At 37.8% G+C, this 20,313-nt stretch overlaps 1 protein-coding gene across 2 annotated transcripts; it reads left to right on the top strand.

Annotated features, from left to right (window-relative positions):
- Positions 1-3,317: 3,317 nt before the first annotated feature.
- On the top strand, positions 3,318-4,467 carry LOC147608610 (uncharacterized). 2 transcript variants are annotated; one of them, XM_086789322.1, is made up of 2 exons: positions 3,318-3,369; positions 3,796-4,467. In XM_086789322.1, exon 2 carries the CDS (start codon positions 3,815-3,817, stop codon positions 4,346-4,348), a length of 534 nt encoding a protein of 177 aa, XP_086645448.1. In that variant the 5' UTR covers positions 3,318-3,369; positions 3,796-3,814; the 3' UTR covers positions 4,349-4,467. The 2 variants fall into 2 exon arrangements, with proteins under 2 accessions (XP_086645448.1, XP_086645449.1); XM_086789323.1 differs by lacking the exon at positions 3,318-3,369 and adding an exon at positions 3,482-3,527.
- Positions 4,468-20,313: the final 15,846 nt, after the last annotated feature.

Raw genomic sequence — 20,313 nt, 5'->3', positions numbered from 1 at the left:
TGAATGAATAAGTCCACATTCGTTGGTATGATTTACTATTCTAATTAGCATGCATGTATGCTAGTTAGCATACATGAGTGTGCTAACAATCATGCAAGTATGTTAAATAGAATGATTTACTATTCTAACTTAAATGTAGGTATGCGAGTTACCATGCAGTCATGCTAGTTAGCATTATGAATGCACTAATTAGAATGCAGGTATGGTAATTAGCATAATTAAGTGTTCTAACAAGAATGCAACATGCTAACTAGTAAGCAAGTATTCTAACTAATAACATGTAGTTATGCTAGTTAGAACGTTGAATGTGCTAATTAGCGTTCAGGTATGGTAACTAGCATGATTTAGTGTTCTAACAAGTATGCAATATGCTACCTAGCATGTAGGTATGCCAACTAGCATGCAATTATGCTATAGTTAGAATATGAATTTGCTAATTAGCATGCATGTATGGAAGTTAGCATGATTCAGTGTTCTAACAAGCATGAAATTATGCTAACTAGCATGCAGATATGCTAACTTACATGCAAGTATGGTAGTTAGCATGATTTAGTGTTCTAACAAAAGTATGCAGGTATGCTAACAAGCATGCTAATTAACATGCAGTTATACTAGTTAGCATGCAAGTATGGTAGTTAGCATAAAGGTATGCTAGTTAACATGATTCAGTGTTCTAACAAGTAGTCAAGTATGCTGATCAGCATTAAGATGAGTGTGCCAATGAGCATACATGTATGCTAGCTAGCATTAATGAGTCAAGCAGAGAAAGATTAACTTCTTTCATTCGTACCATCTAACTGTACTAACAAGCATGCAGGTATGTTACTTATCATTATTTATTATTCTAGCTAGCATGCATGCATGTTAATTAGTATAATTGGCGAGTTTCCTAACTAGTAGGCATGTGTCATAGTTAGCATTAATAACAAGCATGCAGGTATGTTACTTATCATTATTTATTATTCTAGCTAGCATGCATGCATGTTAATTAGTAGAACTGGCGAGTTTCCTAACTAGTAGGCATGTGTCATCGTTAGCATTAATAACTAGTACTGGGCACCCTGATCTTGCAACCACCCTATGCAAGTATGCCATTTATCAACAGTGAATGTACTATGATAGTTAGCACATGTAACTAAAGTAAACAAGGTTCATGTACTTGAGGCTAATCGAGAAGATGGACCCGATGCTTGATGTAATAGTTTTGTTCGATTCTTTTTCTGAGACATCTTTCTTGTTAATAAGGGAGACACATGTTTCAGATTCCCAAAAGGATTAAACAAGTTCTTTGATTTTATCCGTTATGGCATTGTAACAAGGAAGACTTGAGCATGATTCCAATGAGAATGAGTGGTCACCATCATATATCCGAGACTGCACACTATTTTTTGGGATGTCAAGGAATGCCTGGAAACTTGCATAACTTTGGTGACCTTAGTAATGGACACTTTCTGAGTATAATTCATGAGAGTAGTAGTCAATGTACTTTTTTTAAGAAAGAACTCTTCTTTGCTTGGTGGTTTCTTAGCAACAACCAATGTATTGGGCACATTTGCTATTAATGTTGATTGCAACTCATCCTGTTCTCTAGAGAGAGAGAGAGAGAGAGAGAGGAGTACTTTAGTGTGTATATGTGAGAGAGATAGAGAGAGGAGTACTTTAGTGTGTATATGTGAGAGAGATAGAGAGAACTGTTGCACTGTTACGCCAGTTCTTAATCAGGTAAAAGAGACATTGGGCATTGCTTAAGCGTTGCCCGTTCATCACATCATAATATTTATTTTTAAAATGAACCTTCTTTATGTGATGGCATGCGTCGTTTATGCCATGCAGACAATGTTGCTTAAATGATGCAACATTGCTTAAACGATACAAAGATATTGCTTATATAACGGTTGTTCGTCATTTTGAGTGTTGCACACACGATGCTCAGTAGTAGCACCATGTATCATGACACTCGTAGAGCGACGAAAACGGGCATCCGCAAGGGGGGGAGTTGTGTTGTTGTTTTTGCACTTGGTTATTGATCTTTTATTTGCTTTATTCTTCTCTAAATGAAATTTTGAAACAACATATTTTGTACTTGTTGGGACTATAATTTTGGAACAACATTTTGTATGCTTGTTAGGACTGTTATTCTGCTTGTTTCCTTTTTATCAAATATTTGTGTGGTTTCTTCAACTCAATACCCAGATTGAATCAAAGATCTTGAAAATATGGTACTTTAGTGTGTGGATCCATAATTGCTGCACTTAACTATGTTGGAATTGGAGACATCGTAGAGGTGATCTTGAGAATGCTTAGCCGAATTGCATATTTGAAATGAAAGAAAATAATTTCATTTGGAAATTTGATTTATTAATTTTTGCCAAGGATCCCCAATGCTAAATTCCACTAGGTAGGCCCCAATTTATGGGTATCATACGTGCTTACGTGGTTAGTAATGCAATCATCATTAATATAAAGAGCTCAAAAGTTCAACTAGTAGAAGAGATACACAGTTTTCCTTTAAAAAAAAGTGACAGAGGCGGGGGTTGCGAGAGTTAGAATGGAAAGCCAATGCCCCTTTGTATATTTTCCATATCTTAGATTGCGAAAAATTGATTATAATGCCAACATACTCAAACTACTTGGAGGGAGACATGGCTTTTGCAAATTGCTACACTTTCTTCCCTTCTTATTTAGAGTTTCTTCTTATAGACATGAATTACATGGGACTAGACACGATAGATGTGCAAGAATATGATGCCGCCTTCAAAAACCATTTTCATGAATTCAAGGCTCTGGTGGTCCCATCGAACATCAGCATCAATGAACATCGGTCACAAGCCTTTGCAAAATTTTGTAAAATGTATCGTGAAAAGGCTCTTTTATCTCAATGATTTGTGCATTTTTTTCTTAAATATCATGATGTTTTTGATGACCTCGGACTTAATCAAAATATATAATGAAAAGAAGCTTCTTCTTATGTTAATCATTTGTGCATATCTTTCTTAATTCAATATCATCATGTTCTAGATGACCTCCTCCGACCCCTAATGGTAGGGGCAGGAGCAACAACAACACAGGAACTAGTATTGGTACTAGATCCTTACCCCATCCGGGACGGGCAAATAATTAGCCTAGATAGGCATATATATTTTTATGGTTATCTTACCCATGTTCCGGTAGTTCAACTATCCGAGTTCTGAGCATTAACTCAAAGGCATGTGTGAGGATTGCTCTTTTGGCCACTGATTGATTGCTTTGAGTGACATTTCATCTGGAAAATGAAGACACTGGAGAAGGTTTCAAAAAGCCTTTCCCAACTTTGAAAGTTGGGCCAAATAGATTTTGTTGCGCAGGGAGTTTTCATCAGTGAAGGCCAAGGTACTCTCTGGTACACTCCCAAATAAATTTCATTGGTGCGCATAGCTTAATTTCACCAAGAGACGTGAGGTCTATGGTCTTCTGAGATATGCACCGACCAAATGTGCAGAGACGTGAGGTGTATGGTCTTCTGCGATGTCCACCGACCAAATGTGCAGGTCACTGTTGACTCTCTCCCTCTCTCTCTCTCTCTCTCTCTCTCTCTCTGTATATATATATATATATAAAAACGAGAGCTTTGTTTCAGCATCAAACCGGCCTTTTGTGTTGTTTGAGAGAGAGCGACAGAGAGAGAGAGGTAAGCGCCCGTTGTGCTTCAAACAGCATGTTTAACAATATATGTTTAACTTGGGTGTGTGTGTGAGAGAGAGAGAGAGAGAGATTATGTTGGTGTTGATGGGTCCTCTTGTGGTGTTGTGCTTGCAGTGCGTGGGGTTGAAGCAATATGGAGGTGGAGGCGGGCAGCGTTGGTTCTCATGAAGTGCTTCTGGAGAAGTTCCGTTCGGCCTTTGAGGCCAAGAAGATGGATGAGAAAAGCGTTCATGAGCTGGCAGTAGAGGAGCTGCAGAAGGCTGGATGGGAGGATGTCTCGTTTGGATGGCAGGATGTCTCGTTTGGATGGGAGGATGTCTCGATATCGAACGGGATACTGAGATGTGTGACGCGTGGCTGGATACGGAGGAGATGGGTGACGACGGGAGGCCCGATCTTCACGGGCCTAAATGCTCAGGGTAACGGCTCTGGTGATGGCTTGATGATCATGAGTCCAACATGTGATGTGTCATGGTATGAGCTCTCGCCCGCCGGCACCAGCGCCAGCAGCAGAATCTTGGACACTATTATCTTCAAGGATAAGAAAGACGGCAAGACGCTGTGCATCTGGATGGGCAAGATCATCCCCTCCGTCCCAGCATGCAGTGGCCCGGGCATCTGGAAGGGCAAGATCATCCATCCCCAGCATCCAGTGGCCCGGGAATGAGCCCTCTGACGTAGAGTAAGTAGTACGGAACATGCATGCATGCATGTATAAATAATAATGGAGAGGCGTCACGCCATCCATGACTCTCTATCTATCTTTGCATTATCTGTTTCTTTTTCTATCGTTGCATTATCTGTTTCTTTTTGGGTGAGTGGGTGGTTAGCTTGTTAGTTTCACGTGTTTGATTATGCTCATTGACAAGAAGAAGGGCCAGTTTCACTTGTTTAATTATGCTCATTGACAAGAAGAAGCGCCGTGCTTGGGCCAATACACTTTCACAAATCTCAAATTAAAGATCTAGTGATATTCTTATTACCTTTGGTTCTCCTTAAAATATGTAGGATGAATTTTTGAGGGTTTTTAAACCTTAGTTCTACATATAAATATGATATGGTCTTTAATCTCTAACGATTTCAAACCTTTAAAAGTAAGGCATCTCTTTTCAAAGGGGATCCGAGCTGTTAATCTTTTGTAGTGTAAGGGGATCCGAGCTGTCGAGAGGGGGTTGCGTGGGCAGACACCCTAGAGATTGAGTGCAACTACACTTACTACACCCAGAGCAAGATGGAGTCAGGTGCTTGTAGCCCTTGACTTCTTCACCTTGTACTAGAAGGCCACCATCATCATCTAGGCACTTGTCTACGCCATGAACCATGAGCGTAGCCCTTTGGTATTGCAAAGCTCTAGAGCCAGCCTGTGTGCCTTTGCTGAAAATTCTCAATACGGTCAAATTTTTTACTTGAGTTATACCAATCGGATTTGAAACTCATCCCCACCTCTAAATCGTGTACTCAATGTGTCACATCAAGTTAAGGATTCTTGTAAAACCACTGTTTGGACCTCAGACTTCTTGTTAACAATCGAGTTAACTCTGCATTTTCCTTGGAAAACTACATTTAAACATTGGGCGACTTGTTCCACATTCAGCTAAGGGTCCGCTTGCATGTTTCACATTTTTGAAAATCCTTAGTCTTGATGTTCATCATCATATTGGGCTTTCACCCTCTCATTCTTAAGAGTATTTTGGTTAATGCAATAAACATTTGTAAAAGCTCATATACTTTATAAAACATATGCCATTCATAAGGGTGAATGCCTATAAAACTCCACTTTTGTTGGAACAAATACACCCTTTTCTAGAATAGTTTAGGCTAAACTAACCATGCTAGGTGTGCACATTTAACAAACACTAGTGTAGTAGAGCTAGAGCATAGAAAGATACAAGAATGGAAAGGATTTAGAGTGGAGAATAACTTAATGAATGAAGAGAGATACCTCTTAGGACTTAATAATTTTTCTCATGATTTAGCTACGAGAGGACTAGATTAGTGCACTGTGGTTATAAAAACTAGAAAAACATACTCCATTGACTACATTGAGTGTCCCATATTTTAATTCCATCTGTGTTTGTCCTTTTCTTTATTCATGCTACAATATTGGGCCTTCTCTAACAGAATTATAGATAAGCCTGAACGCTCTCCATGGTGAATAGAGATGGATGCCAAGGCATTATTAACAGGGTGATGACCCACATAGTAGTGAGGTCTAACTGCTCCAGATGAAGGTGCCCTGATGACAAACAAAGGGGATGATGCTCTTTTGATAAGTGTAAGGGTGGGGTGTATTTGGGTTTGTTTAGAGGGATGTATTGCCTTATTCATTTCAAAATAAAAGGGTACTTCCTTAGAAGTTTTGGTGTTAAAGAGGAAGTTGAAGAGTTGGAGATGGTGTGAGTGTGGTGTGTAAAGAACTGCTGGAGTTTTGGATGGGTGGTGCCGATTGAGGTGGTCCAACTTGGAGAAAAGAGAAGTGATAGAGTGTTTGTGGCTTCTTTGTCAACATGTTTGAGGTGCTGATTCCAATGCAAAGCTTTCTTTTCAAAGTGTTCATGAGGATGCTCAAAGTCTAAGAAAAGGAGGAATGATAACCTCCTATTTTGGGCATAATTTTGGTGCTAAATTGATAAATGTCTAGCATTTTTTCTAAAAATATACTCATTTTTATATGCTTTATTGTAAACTAGCATGGCATATTAGCAGGTTGGCAATCTTTGATTGCCATGGCCACTTTTATGTGTGTGTGTTTCATAGTTTTGAAAGGTTTCAAGATGCTTTTTAGAACTCCTTAGTTGTAAAAATAAAGTCTTTAAACTTTTGACAAAAGATATATTCCGAATTTTATAATATCAAGAAAGACAAAAGTAGGTTTTTGAAGTTGGAGGAGAGTTCACGGGCTGATTTAGGTGACTCTTCGCTCTTGTTTTCTCTCTGTTGGTTCTTGCAAGCTCTCTCTTATGCATTTTCTTGTTTTTCATCAATGGAGGAAGAGATTCAGGAGAGTGAGGATGATGTTGACAAATTATTAAATTTCTCATATTCTCTTCTCTCTTCTTCTACTCTCTCTTGGTTCTTACAAACTCTCTCTTCTGCATTTCCTTGAGAATGAGGAGAGTGAGGATGATGATGACAATTTATTGAATTTCTCATCTTGTTGAGCATGTGTGGGTGTGTTTTTGTTGGTAAACAGCATGTTATTTTACAGCTTTTGAAGCCATGGCAACCGTACTTGCCAACCTCAAACCTAGTTTCGTGGATGATCAATTTGTACTACAGCATTACTATATTCACTTGTTGGGACTGTAATTTTGCTTCTTTAATTTTTATCAAAGCTTTGTGTGTTTGTTCAACTTAATAGCCAAATTCAATGACCTAGTAAAATATAAGGAAGAGATTAATAATATGATACTTTAGTGTGTAGTTCCATAATTTCTCCACTGAACTACTTTGAAATTGGAGACATCATAGAGCTGAGCTTGAGAATATTTAGTCAAGTTGAATAGTTGGAATAAAACGAAACAATGCCATTGTGAATTTGATTAACTTTTTATACCAAGGTTCCACAGTGCTAAATATTTTCGTTGTTGATGAAGGCTAGTTTTGTGAGTATCTTATTGTATTCAAGTAAAAACTCAATCATCGTTAATATAAGGAACTCAAAGATTTCATTTAAAATTCAATTGAAGACATACATAGTTTCCCACAAAAAGTTGTAGTCGAGAGATGTAAGAGCTACGATGGAAAATCCAAATTCCCTTAGTGTACTTTATATAAAGACACCAAAAACTAATGTTTTGAGCAAATGAATCAAAGATAATTTATGAGAATACCAACCCATTAATCTCTCTCTCTCTCTCTCTAGAGAACTGGATGAACTGCAATCAACAATAATAGCAAATGTGCCTAATACATTGGTTGTTGTTAAGAAACCACCAAGAAAAGAAGAGTTCTTTCTTAAGAAAAGTACATTCACTACTCTCATGAATTATACTCAGAAAGCACCCATTACTAAGGCCACCAAAGTTATGCAAGTTTCCAGGCATTCCTTGTACATCAATCATGCTCAAGGCTTCCACATTACCATCCCATAAAACGGATGAAATCAAAGAACTTGTTTAATTCTTCTGGCAGTCTGAAACATGTATCTCCCTTAACAAGAAAGATGTTTGCAGAAAAAGAATCAAACGAAACTATTACATCAAGCATCCGGTCCATTTACTCGATTAGCCTCAAGTACATGAACCTTGTTTACTAGTTACATGTGCAGACTATCATAGTACATTCACTGTTGATAAATGGCATACTTGCATACTAGTTATTCATGCTAACTATGACACCTGCCTCTACTAGTTAGGAAACTCGCCAATTATACAAATTAACATGTATGCATGCTAGCTAGAATAATAAATAATGATAACATACCTACATGCTTAATAGTACAGTTACATGGTATGAACGAAAGAAGTTAATCTTTCTCTGCTTGACTCATTAATGCTAGCTTGCATACATGTATGCTCATTAGCACACTCATCAATACTGATCACCATACTTGACTGCTTGTTAGAACACTAAATCATGTTAACTAGCATACCTTTATGCTTACTACCATACTTGCAGCTTGCTAACTAGTATAATTGCATGTTAATTAGCATGCTTGTGTGCTTGTTAGCATACCTGCATACTTGTTAGAACACTAAATCATGCTAACTACCATACCTGCATGCTAACTACCATACTTGCATGTTAGTTAGCATATCTACATGCTAGTTAGTATAATTTCATGGTTGTTAGAACACTAAATCATGCTAACTACCATACATGCATGCTAATTAGCGCATTCATAATTCTAACTAGCATAATTGCATATGTTAGTTGGCATACCTACATGCTAGCTGGTATACTTACATGCTAGTTAGTATATTGCATACTTGTTAGAACACTAAATCATGCTAGCCTACCATACTTGAATGCTAATTGGCACATTCAACATTCTAACTAGCATAACTACATGTTATTAGGTAGAATACTTGCTTACTAGTTAGCATGTTGCATGCTTGTTAGAACACTTAATTATGCTAACTACCATACGTGCATTCTAATTAGCGCATTCATAATGCTAACTAGCATAACTGCATGGTAACTCAGATACCTATATTCAAGTTAGAATAGTAAATCATTCTATTTCACAACATACTTGCATGATTGTTAGCATAAGGGAGAGAGATTAGTAAGAGGATTAGCAAGAGTAAGACTCAATTGCACAATGGGAGAGCATGTTGTATTATGAGAAAAATTTACTTATATATATGGCCATGAGTGTTCACACTCACTTAAACTATGGCCGGCTAGGTACTTTAGGCTCATAAGAGGCCTAATGCTATTACAATGACTACTCTCATAATATACCCATGAAGTACATCACTTAGGACTTCATCCTAACTTGCTCCCACACACTCTTGAAGCGAAAATCGCCATAAATACTCCATCACACCATTACGGGCGCTTGTCCAAGCTGTAGCTTTGGACACTATTGCTTGATATCTTGAATGTATGACTCTTCGGTGTATCTACCGTGACTCCTTGATGTAAGATAATGGCGGTGCCTCTTGTTAATCCTAGAGTTGGATTAACACTTTTGTAGTGTCTCTTCTTAAACTCTCTACTACAACGTTTGTTTGTGCCCACACAGTTGTTTTTGTGCACTAGAACCTTTTTGTCAAGACTTCTTGGTTGCCTTTCTCTCTAGATAGAAATCCTCATCCTTCTTTTTAGTACGTTGTGTTTTCTTGAATGTTACCACCTGGCTTTTGGTCTTAGATCTTGATTCTTCTTGCTCAATTGTATGCTTAGTTATTTTCCTTAATGGCAGTGACTAAAAATCAGTCTCTTTCTCAAGATCATGCACTCTAACTCTATCATCTTCCATAGACAATATAACTCTCTCTATCTTATTCTCAAAATACATTTCTTAATCATCGAACTAAATTTACCACATAAATTATTGATTGAACATAATTGTTAGAATGCAAAACACTTAGAAAACTTATTACTACCAAGAATTTGGTTGGCCAAAGAACGATAAAGCCAATCGCTTCATCAAGGTGATATATCTCTCCATTGTGCACGGGATATGAGAGTGGTACATTCATCTCCTCACAACATACAACATGGAGTTCTACTCTGCTGATGAATTGGTAAAGAAACACCATGCACAATTTAGTTGGTTTGTGTTTCCATGAAATTATATATCCACATCTAACTTCCGTACTACCATGGAGTTATGGTAAAGAAACACCATACACAATTTTGTTGGTTTGTATTTGCATGATTGATCCACGACCAACTTCCATACCATGATGGATAATAATAACATGTATCTCTCTTTGAAGTCTGTAGGACATTTTCTGGCACACGTAAGCATAAATGTGTTAATTGTATATTTTGAAATATATACATAAATGAGTATTATTATTGAAAGCTAACATGATAAGTAGAAAATTTCAAGAAAACTAACCTCAAATGTCATGCAGTAGTTCATGGGGGACTCGTCGTAATCTCTCTCTTTCCCCCTCCTCAACTATGCTCTCCTGCTTGCACCCCCGAGAGAGAGAGAGAGAGAGAGAGAGAGAGAGAGAGAGAGAGAGGCGAGTCTCCCCCTGCTTTTCTCCATGATAGGGCGTTGATGCCCTATCATGGAGGGGGAAGAAAGATCCAAAAGAGGGAGAGAGAGAGAGAGAGAGAGAGAGAGAGAGAGAGAGAGAGAGAGAGAGAGAGAGAGAGAGAGAGAGGTAGCGAAGGAGAGAGAGTGAGGGAGCAAGAGAGGGGGGAGAGAGAGAGTGAGGGAGAGAGAGAGATAGGGGGGGAGAGAGAGAGAGAGAGAGAGGTAGGGAAGCAGAGGGAGTGAGGGAGAGAGAGAGAGAGAGAGGGAGAGAGAGAGATAGAGAGTGAGGCAAGGAAGGAGAGAGAGTAAGGGAATGGTAGGGTGAGAGATTAGGCACGAGGGTGGGAGGGAAGAGAGATGGAGGCATAGGTTGTGGAGGGGGGAGAGTACAATTGAAAGGGGAAGGGGGGTGCAAGGGGGATAGTGCAGTCCACAGAGAGAGAGAGAAAGAGAGAGACAAAAAGCTTGCCCTTCCCCCCCTCCCATGATAGGGCAGAGGGGGGAGATTGATTAAGGCGAGCCCGCTCTCCCACCCTTCTGATGACACGTTAGTGCCGTCTCATGAGATAGGTCAGTGCCCTATCATGGGAGAGGGGAGGGAGATAGATTCAAGAGGATGGAGAGAGAGAGAGAGAGAGAGAGAGAGAGAGAGAGAGAGAGAGAGAGAGAGATGGAGGTACAAAGGAGAGAGAGAGAGAGTGAGAGAGGGAGGTACAAAAGGAGAGAGAGTGAGGGAGATGTAGGGATAGATATTAGGCAGGATGGTGGGAGAGAAACGAGATGTGGGCATAGTTTGGGGGAGGGAGGGAAGAGAGTAGTCAACGAGGGCATAGATTCGAAAGAGAGAGAGAGAGATAGAGATCGAGAAGGATAGAGAGTGAGTGAGAGGTAAGGAGATAGAGATAGAGAGAACAAGAGAGAGAGAGAGAGAGAGAGAGATTAGGTAAGCAGAGAGAGTGGGAGAGAGGTAAGGAGAGAGAGACTAGGACGAGCCTACCCTCGTCCCCCTCCCATGATAGGGCACCGATGCCCTATCATGGGAGGGGGCGAGATAAATTAGGGCAAGCTCGCCTTTCACCCCCCCTATGATAGGGCATTGGCTTCTTATCGAGGGGGGCGAGGAGATAAATTCGGGACAGGGAGAGGGAAAGGGAGATGTAGAGAGAGAGAGAGAGAGAGAGGGTAGGGAAGGAGAGAAAGTGACATAGAGGTAGGGATAGAGATTAGGATGATCCCACCCTCTTCCTCCTCCCATGATAGGGTGCTGACACACCCTATCATTAGGGGGGATATAAATTCAGGAGAGGGAGAGGGAGAGGGAAAGGGAGATGTGGGGAAGGAGAGATATATATATATAGATATAGTAGGGAGAGCTCGCCTTTCCCCCCTCCCATGAAAGGGAGCAGGTGCCCTATCATGGAAGGGGGGGAGATAACCTAGGGTGAGCCTGATCTCCCTCCTCCCATGATATGGTGCCAGGGAGATAGATATAGAAGAAAGAGAGAGAGGGGGGGGAAGAGAGAGTGAGTGAGAGAGAGGTAGGGAAGGAGGGATTAGGGAGAGCCCACCCTCTTCCTCCTCCCATGATATGGTGTCAGCACCCTATCATGGGGAGGGGGGGTTCACCTTAATCTAACATGGGAGGGAGGGAGATAGGTTTTGGAGAGGGAGAGTGAGGGACATAGACAAAGAGGTTGAGAAGGAGAGAGAAAAAAAGAGAGGTTGAGAGAAAGATTAAGGGGGGAGAGAGAGAGAGAGAGAGGTAGGGAAAGACTAATAGTTGAAAAATTAACAAATAGTAATAGTAAAATAAATAAATAAATAAATTAGTATATTTAATTAATTAATTTAAATTATATAAAAGGTAAAGATAATTTATTTATCATTGAATGTTAAATTTAATGGTTAGTTAATAATATATAAATTATTATTAGTTTATTATGATAAAATCTAGAAATAGATTTTATATTTAGTAATTTAATTCATGATTTGTGTTTATATTAAATTACGGAGATTATTTTTATTTATAGTTTTCTTATATAAAACTTTATGAGATTTTGTCTTCTGGTTTACACTTTAAAATCGTGATACATTAAGCAATAAATCATAGTATTGATTTGTTTTTTTGTTTTCTTACAATATTCTCTCTTTCACATGTTTGTTTATAATTTTTACCTTTTTGGGGGGTGTCATTGGTTGATTATGTTCTTTTTTGTTGTTTTTAGTGTTTTATCAAGCTTTTTATTTGGTATTCTATGGTACTTTCACATTATGGCATCTGTTTTATTGTACATTTTGGTTGGGAGGTTCGAGAATGAACCGATTAAAAAACAAGTAGATGGGTATTTTTTGGTTGTCAATGGAAAAGATTTCATTGATATTCAAGCATGGCATGGTTGTGTTTACTTCAAAAAGTTGGCATGGTTGTGTTTACATTAAAGTTGGCATCTAGCGAGATGGGCGAGCTCTTGCCTATTAAGTCAACAAGTATTGTTGGATAAGAACCATATATTATTTTGGATAAAGAGATTTCTTTTGAAAACCTTGTGATAAAGGTTGGAGGGGTCTCTACAAAGTTTTTTTAAAAAAAAACCTCTTCATTCATTGATCTTGTTGTTTAGGAATCTCCAGCTTCTGTAGCTCTAGGTCTCAATCAAGAGATCATAAAGAACATTATTGTGCAATTTATTCTATCTAGAGAATGTAATGCATATATTTTACGAAGAGTACTATTGGAATGTAATTCTTTAGAAGAAGTTGAGATTCCTGGTATTTACAACTACAATATTGCATTTGAGCTCTTTAGTGTAACTGGTCCACATGATTTTTCCCATAAAAAGAATGGAGCAAAACTTTGATGGTCATTGTTAGACCAAACCGATTGGAGAGGCATGTGAAGTTCCTTGGAATAGTCAAAAAGAGTAGTTATAGCGGTGGTGTGTATGCATGTGCTTTGTGGAAGTCTCACAATCACGGGCTCTCCGAATCGAACATCTTGGGCTAGTAATTATTTTTATCATTTGATTAATTATTTATATGAAAAATGCTCATTACTTGCAAACAATGGTGAATCAAGAAAATTGACTCATAAAGTGTGTCGTATTAGCGTCTCGATGAAAGGTTATGGATTATTTACATGCTTTTATTGCAAAAGTAGACCAATATGCAAAGCTATTTGTATTGCACAAGCATATTTCTGTAAGCCATATGACAGAGAGATGTCAAGGCATATTATTGTATGCCACACAACAAATAGATGTCAAGACTAATGATACACCAAGGTATGCACATGCATGATGTTCAAAGAGGATCTTCAAATATGGCTTTGTAGAGGTACCTTAGAGCTTATTAAAGATGCAATTTCAAATGCTATAACCTCGGGTACCTTAGAGCTTATTAAATATGCAATTTCAAATGCTATAACCTCGGGTCCTAGAAAGATCTAAATGAACATTGCAAAGCGTTTGGTCTTGGATTGTGTTGTTAGAAAGCATGTCAAAGAAGGTAGTAACATCAATCACATGGAGTAGTTCGAACTTCTTTAGCAAATGTATTTAATCCCAAAGGTGTCATCTCAACTATATATTTTTAAATTCACATTAAAAATAATATCTACTTATATGGTTCAAAAGGTTTGTGTTTTGTGTAGATTCAAAAAATGGTTAGAGAATCTCAGAATGAAGGACAAGTGCGCAAGGAATGAAATCGAGCATCCTAGATTTAAAAAGATAATGTCCCTTTAAATTTTTTTAATGGAAGTTGATTTAAGATAGAAAGATAATGTCCTTATGATTTTCTTTCATGGAAGCCGATTTGAGACAGAAAGATGCTATGCATTCAAAATGTCTACAAAAGATCTTATATCTAGGGTTAACCATATGTAGCGCATTGGAGATGGTGATCTGAAGAGATCTTGGGTTTGTTTTGACCATGTTCATCAAGTACAAGGATGGACAACTATTAAGGATTATTCGAAGTTGACAGTGCATTTTACCAACCTTCTTAAGGGTAAAAATAAGAAGTCTAATTCTCCAATTGAGTGGAATGAGAAGCTATAGGAAAATTTTGATACTTTGAAATATTAAAGTCGAGATGCTCCTGTGTTAGCCTTAGCAGATCCTAGTAGGGCTTACATTGTAGAGACTGATGCTAGTGATTTTGCGGTCGGCACAACTTTGTTCTAGGATGGGAAGCTTGTGGCCTTCGAGAGTAAGTGTAAGATTCCTCCCCCACCCCCTTTTTGATGTCTAGTATCTTTCCCTGTAATCAATCCCTCTTCAGAAATATAAAGACCTTGTTTCTATCTGTTTTAGCCTAGAGAGAGAAAAATATTCTAGAGAGAGAATATTCAGATTTTGAATATTTTTGGATAGAAAAATATCTCTTCTAATTCAGATGAGTTCCCCTGAAACAGAAATTCAAAAAGAATTTTTCAATGTGCAATTGGAATTAACTGAAAATAGCTATAAAGAACCTTAGTCTAAGGGTCTAGATTTTCAGAAATCTTTAGACTATGGTCCAATTAAGGTTCCTATGGACCAATAGCATCAATCCATGTGTAGGGAAGAGATAAATCCAACTTGTAAAAAGAAAATACCCAAAAATGAGTAAATGCTCACATGAGGTGAAGAGTTGAAAATGTACAAGGTTTATTAGTAAAAAATTATGAGCAATATTAAAAGTATGACATATGTAAGGAAGAGGAGTTCTTTAAAGGAGGTGCATATTTCACATAAGATGAAGAGTTGAAAATGTACAAGGTTTATTAGTAAAAAAATTATGAGCAATATTAAAAGTATGACATATGTAAGGAAGGGGAGTTCTTTAAAGGAGGTGCATATTTCACATAAGATGAAGAGTTGAAAATGTACAAGGTTTATTAATAAAAAAATTATGAGCAATATTAAAAGTATGACATATGTAAGGAAGGGGAGTTCTTTAAAGGAGGTGCATATTTCACATAAGATGAAGAGTTGAAAATGTACAAGGTTTATTAGTAAAAAACTATGAGCAATATTAAAAATATGACATATGTAAGGAAAGGGAGTTCTTTAAAGGAGGTGCATATTTCACATGCTTGAATGAGTTTTAAACTCATAAAAATTGAGATATTTCATCTCTCCTCTCTCCTCATTTAAGTCTAGTTCCAAAAAGTTAGCTTAACTGACCTAAAAATGGTCAAATATTGACCAAACTGATTTAGAAAATTCTAGAATCAGTTTGTTTGGTTAGGAGCTCAATTTTTCCTATAAATAGAAGCCTCCCCCTTGTTGAAAAATAGTTAGTGTTTATGCATCGTTACTCTACTCCACCTAAGCCAAGAACTGTGAATTCATTTAATAATTCACTAGTTTTTGGAGCTTCCCTCTTTCTTCAATCCCCATTAGTGGCTCCATCAACATACTTAACCAATTGATTGGTTGGGGGCCTCTACCGTGAACAAAGAATCAAGCAAGTTGTAAGGTAATTAGTGAATATTGATCTTTCTATAATTTCTCAATGTTTCTCTCTTCTCAACCCCTCTCAAGCTTGAGAAGTTTAATTGGTATGGTTTTTCTTTAAATACTATTGAAGTTTGAATAGTAGTGAAGAGTTACATAAGTTAATAAATGCTATTGAAGTTAATTTTCATTTGTGTTTAAATTCTAATGATTTTTATGTAAATTCTCTCTCTCACTCAAGAAATGGTCATACTCATGACCCGTTCTCAATCCAAATCAAGCTTTTCATAAAGCTTTTCCTTAACCCAAGATTAAGCTATGCTTGAGGCCAATTTAATGGCTTTTTTCTATGCTTTTAGTTTATGCATATTGATGATTCAATCCACTATAGATTAATGATCCAATTAGAGATCATTTTAATTATTTCCTTAATGATAAGCTTTATCCCTTAGAAAAAATTGAGATTTATCAGTCATAGCAGCGGAGCTATGGCAAAATTTTTATAAAAATTATGCATAAAATAATTTCATTCAAAGCATAAAAAGAGGACTTCCTACCATATTCTAGGAATTATCATCCTAGATTAATTGAAAGAATTTCATTATAATCATGGAGAAATTGAATTTTAATATCATGCATAAAGGATAATTTTTTTTTATATCAAAAGTATTACTTTTATCATTTTTTAATTTTCATGCATAGAAGTATGCATAAAGGATAATTTTTTTTAATATTAAAAGTGTTATTTTTATCATTTTTAATTTTCATGCATAGAAGGATGCATAAAGGAAAATTTTTATATCAAAAGTGTTACTTTTATCATTTTTAATTTTCATGCATAGAAGTATGCATAAAGGATAATTTTTTTTTATATCAAAAGTGTTACTTTTATCATATTGGATTTCATGCATAGAGGTATGCATAAAAGTTGAATATTTTATTATAAAAGTGTTACTTTTAGCATAATTGAATTTCATGCATAGAGGTATGCATAAAAGATATGGGAAGTGATAAGATATGATAAGATGCATGTGGATGTGGATGTGGATGTATGAATGTGGATGTATGGATGTGAATGTGGATGTGGATGTGGATGTATGAATGTGGATGTATGGATGTGGATGTGGATGTATGAATGTGGATGTATGGATGTGAATGTGGATGTGGATGAGGATGTATGAATGTGGATGTATGGATGCATGAATGTGGATGTATGGATGTGAATGAGGATATAGATGTGGATGTATGGATGTGAATGTGCATGTAGATATGGATGTATATATGTGAATGGGAATGTGGATGTGGATGTATGTATGCATGTGGATGTGGATATGGATGTGTATGTATGAATGTGGATATGGGATGTGGATGTATAAATGAGGATGTGAAAATGGAGATAAGCATGTAGATGTGGATGTATGGATGTGAATGTGGATGTGGATGTGGATGTATGAATGTGGATGTATGGATGTGAATGAGGATGTGGATGTGGATGCATGGATGTAAATGTGGATGTGTATGTATGGATGTAGGCATGTAGATGTGGATGCATGAATGTGGATGTATGGATGTGAATGAGGATATAGATGTGGATGTATGGATGTGAATGTGCATGTAGATATGGATGTATAGATGTGAATGAGAATGTGGATGTGGATGTGGATGTATGTATGTATGTATGTGGATGTGGATGTATGTATGTATGTATGTGGATGTGGATGTATGAATGAGGACGTGATAATGAATGTATGCATGTGGATGTGGATATGGATGTGTATGTATGAATGCGGATATGGATGTGGATATGGATGTGTATGTATGAATGTGGATATGGGATGTGGATGTATAAATGAGGATGTGAAAATGGAGATAAGCATGTAGATGTGGATGTATGGATGTGAATGTGGATGTGGATGTGGATGTATGGATGTGGATATGGATGTGAATATATGATATGTGATGTGAAGGAATCTGAAGTGAAGAGATGGAAAAGGAGGTGATTGGATGAGTACACATATACATGGAATGTGGAATAAGTAATGTGGATTAATGAGGGATAATGTGGAAAAATGAGAGTTAATATAGAAACTGTATTTGTAAACTGTTTGTAAATGCTGTTTGTAAATGGCTGTTTTATGTCAAGAATGCTGGGGAAGCATTTTGACCGTCTTGTGATTAAGGTCGTGGAGACCTAACTGATAAAGTTGCAACTGCTGACGGAGAGTCAATGGAGGACGTCTCGCGTAGCAAGGTCGGCCGAGGTCTTGACCAGCCTCGGTTCGATTAAAATGGTGAGCTTCCGGTACGGTGGATGAGGGACCAAGGAAGCGGCCTATGAGTGAAGCGCTAGGTCACCTGCGAAGGATCCTAGAGGGTGCTGACCATACGGTGCTCGGGCTCTGGGTCGCCCAGGATACCCACGCGTGCGTCGAGGAAGATATTGGAACAAGGAGTAAGAGTTGTTTTGTGAAACCGGGCATGGATCTGGTTGACTGACCTTGCTGGTCCTCAACGGATGAGTCCATGGCTCTTTTATATGGATCTGTTGGTTGATCTTGCTGATCTTCAACGAGAGTCCATCTTGATAAGTGATTATATTGCCGAGTATTATGGGCTAGGAACTATGGAAACGGCCTCTGTGTGGACAGGTGGTGAGCGTTCTAGTTGCCAATGATGCCATAGATACTCTGATGAAGGAATGATGGGAAATTATGAATCAACTGGATAAATTGGGAGATTGTGATCAGTGGTACTATGGTTTCATTAAAGGATTGTTTTAAAGTTAGCTGATGCTAAGAAAAAGGCAATTTTCATATTGGGTGTGTAAGTGGTGTGGCTAGTTTTATGTTTGCATGAAATTCCGGCTAGGGGGCCTTGGAACTCTTTTCCTTGGTACCCGGGACAAAACCTAACCAAATTCCAAATTGGATCCCATCACTACAGTGGTTGGGCGGTTGGCTAACCCATGGGATCGGATGGGGTTAGGCTGGACTGATGGATCCGTAAACCGAGACTCAATTTCTGTTATTACGATAGATGAAGTAAGTCCCGGATAGTAATTGTTCTATGGATAGGAATCAACGGCTGTGCCTCTTGATGGGGAAAAAAGCGTTGATCCCAATGATCCAAGTGCAAGTTTCTTCCTTGATCCAACCGAGTATCTTTATAGGTGCAGTTGGATCAGCGTGATCAGTAATGATCTTGACTACGTTAGAGTAAAAAAATTATCCTGGTGGAATCGCCCGTGCTTTCCGGGTAAGGGAAGTTTTTCCGGGTTCGGTTTTGGAAAAACCGACGGATTAGTCTCTTGTCCGGATATCCGTGGACGAGGCCCCGAATGTGGGACCCCTGTCCCGTGCGAGAAGTACTACTTCCGCTGCTAGTACCCGAATCCGTTGCTCGGTGGGAACAGGGGGATCTCACAGTTGGTATCAGAGCATTTGGTTAATAAAGATCAACTGAGAAGACAAATATATCAAAAATTTATTAAGAAACACAAAAAGGTTATAATTGTGTGAGATAATTCATACAATTTGATATTCAAACTGAAATTCGTAATTTGGTAGTTGGGTCTTCAGATGGAAGTACCGCAATTATATAGAATCCTTGACTTTCTTGAGGCCTAGACATGATAGTAGTTACCTTATAATTCCAAGGGCCGTGACTACCCGTATATACCGAGAGTATACTGCAGCTCTTTACTGACAGTATATACGAGTAAATCTAAGACTTGAAATTATAAGCGTTAATGCTATCTAGATGATGATTTCGAATGTGATTGATATGATTTTTAATTCTGTTTGAGAATGGATGAATTGATTTGGATTCTGATTGAAAATTCTGATTGAAAAATGATGATTTTTAAAAAATTAGTTGAAATATAATGAAACCACAATGAGGGGGAATGGGACGAGTCCCTGTGATGATATTCATAACTAGAATGATGATAATGAATTCAGCAAATCACTATGAGATTAGTGGGTTGTGCTGTCAGATTGCTGCTGTTAATACTTGATCGGTAGATCAAGTTAAGGGATGTCAAATTGAGGACTTGCTTGACTGAATTTCCGTGGAGGAATGTTCCGAAGGAAACTTTTCGGTCTAATGGACCATTATCATGTTAAAGATATGAATGATATAATCTGAATGAATTGTTATTTAATGATGAGTTCTATATAAGGGATATTTATCCTAGTGTTCTGTTGGGTTGACCAGAATATAAGGAACCCCAGAATAAAATTGGATCTTAAGAAAAAGAGCTGTCCTCTACCTTGCAAGATGAGGACATCTCGCACTTTTTAAGTGGGGTAGAATGTAAGATTCCTCCCCAACCTTCGAGGTATACAGGAGTAAGAATCTCCCTTTCTGATCTTATAATTATTCCCTCTCTAAAATAAAAGAAAGTTTCTGTTTAAAAAAGGAAGACCCTTTTCCTAGAATACTTCTCAGGAGTCACGCCTATTTTAAGGATTCAGAACAATGAGTTCAGAAGTGAAAATCGGTGTTTTGGATACCAAGGTTTTGGTT

The sequence above is a fragment of the Cibotium barometz genome, chromosome 53, assembly GCF_041138505.1.
Source record: "Cibotium barometz isolate CiBa-2024 chromosome 53, ASM4113850v1, whole genome shotgun sequence".
NCBI classification, from domain to species: domain Eukaryota; kingdom Viridiplantae; phylum Streptophyta; class Polypodiopsida; order Cyatheales; family Cibotiaceae; genus Cibotium; species Cibotium barometz.
The sequence above is the reverse complement of the archived record's forward strand: the minus strand, read 5'-3'. Positions and strand labels throughout refer to the sequence as shown.

Coding starts and splice junctions, on each gene's coding strand:
- LOC147608610 (XM_086789322.1), top strand. CDS start 3,815: ATGGAGGTGGAGGCGGGCAGCGTTGGTTCTCATGAAGTGCTTCTGGAG.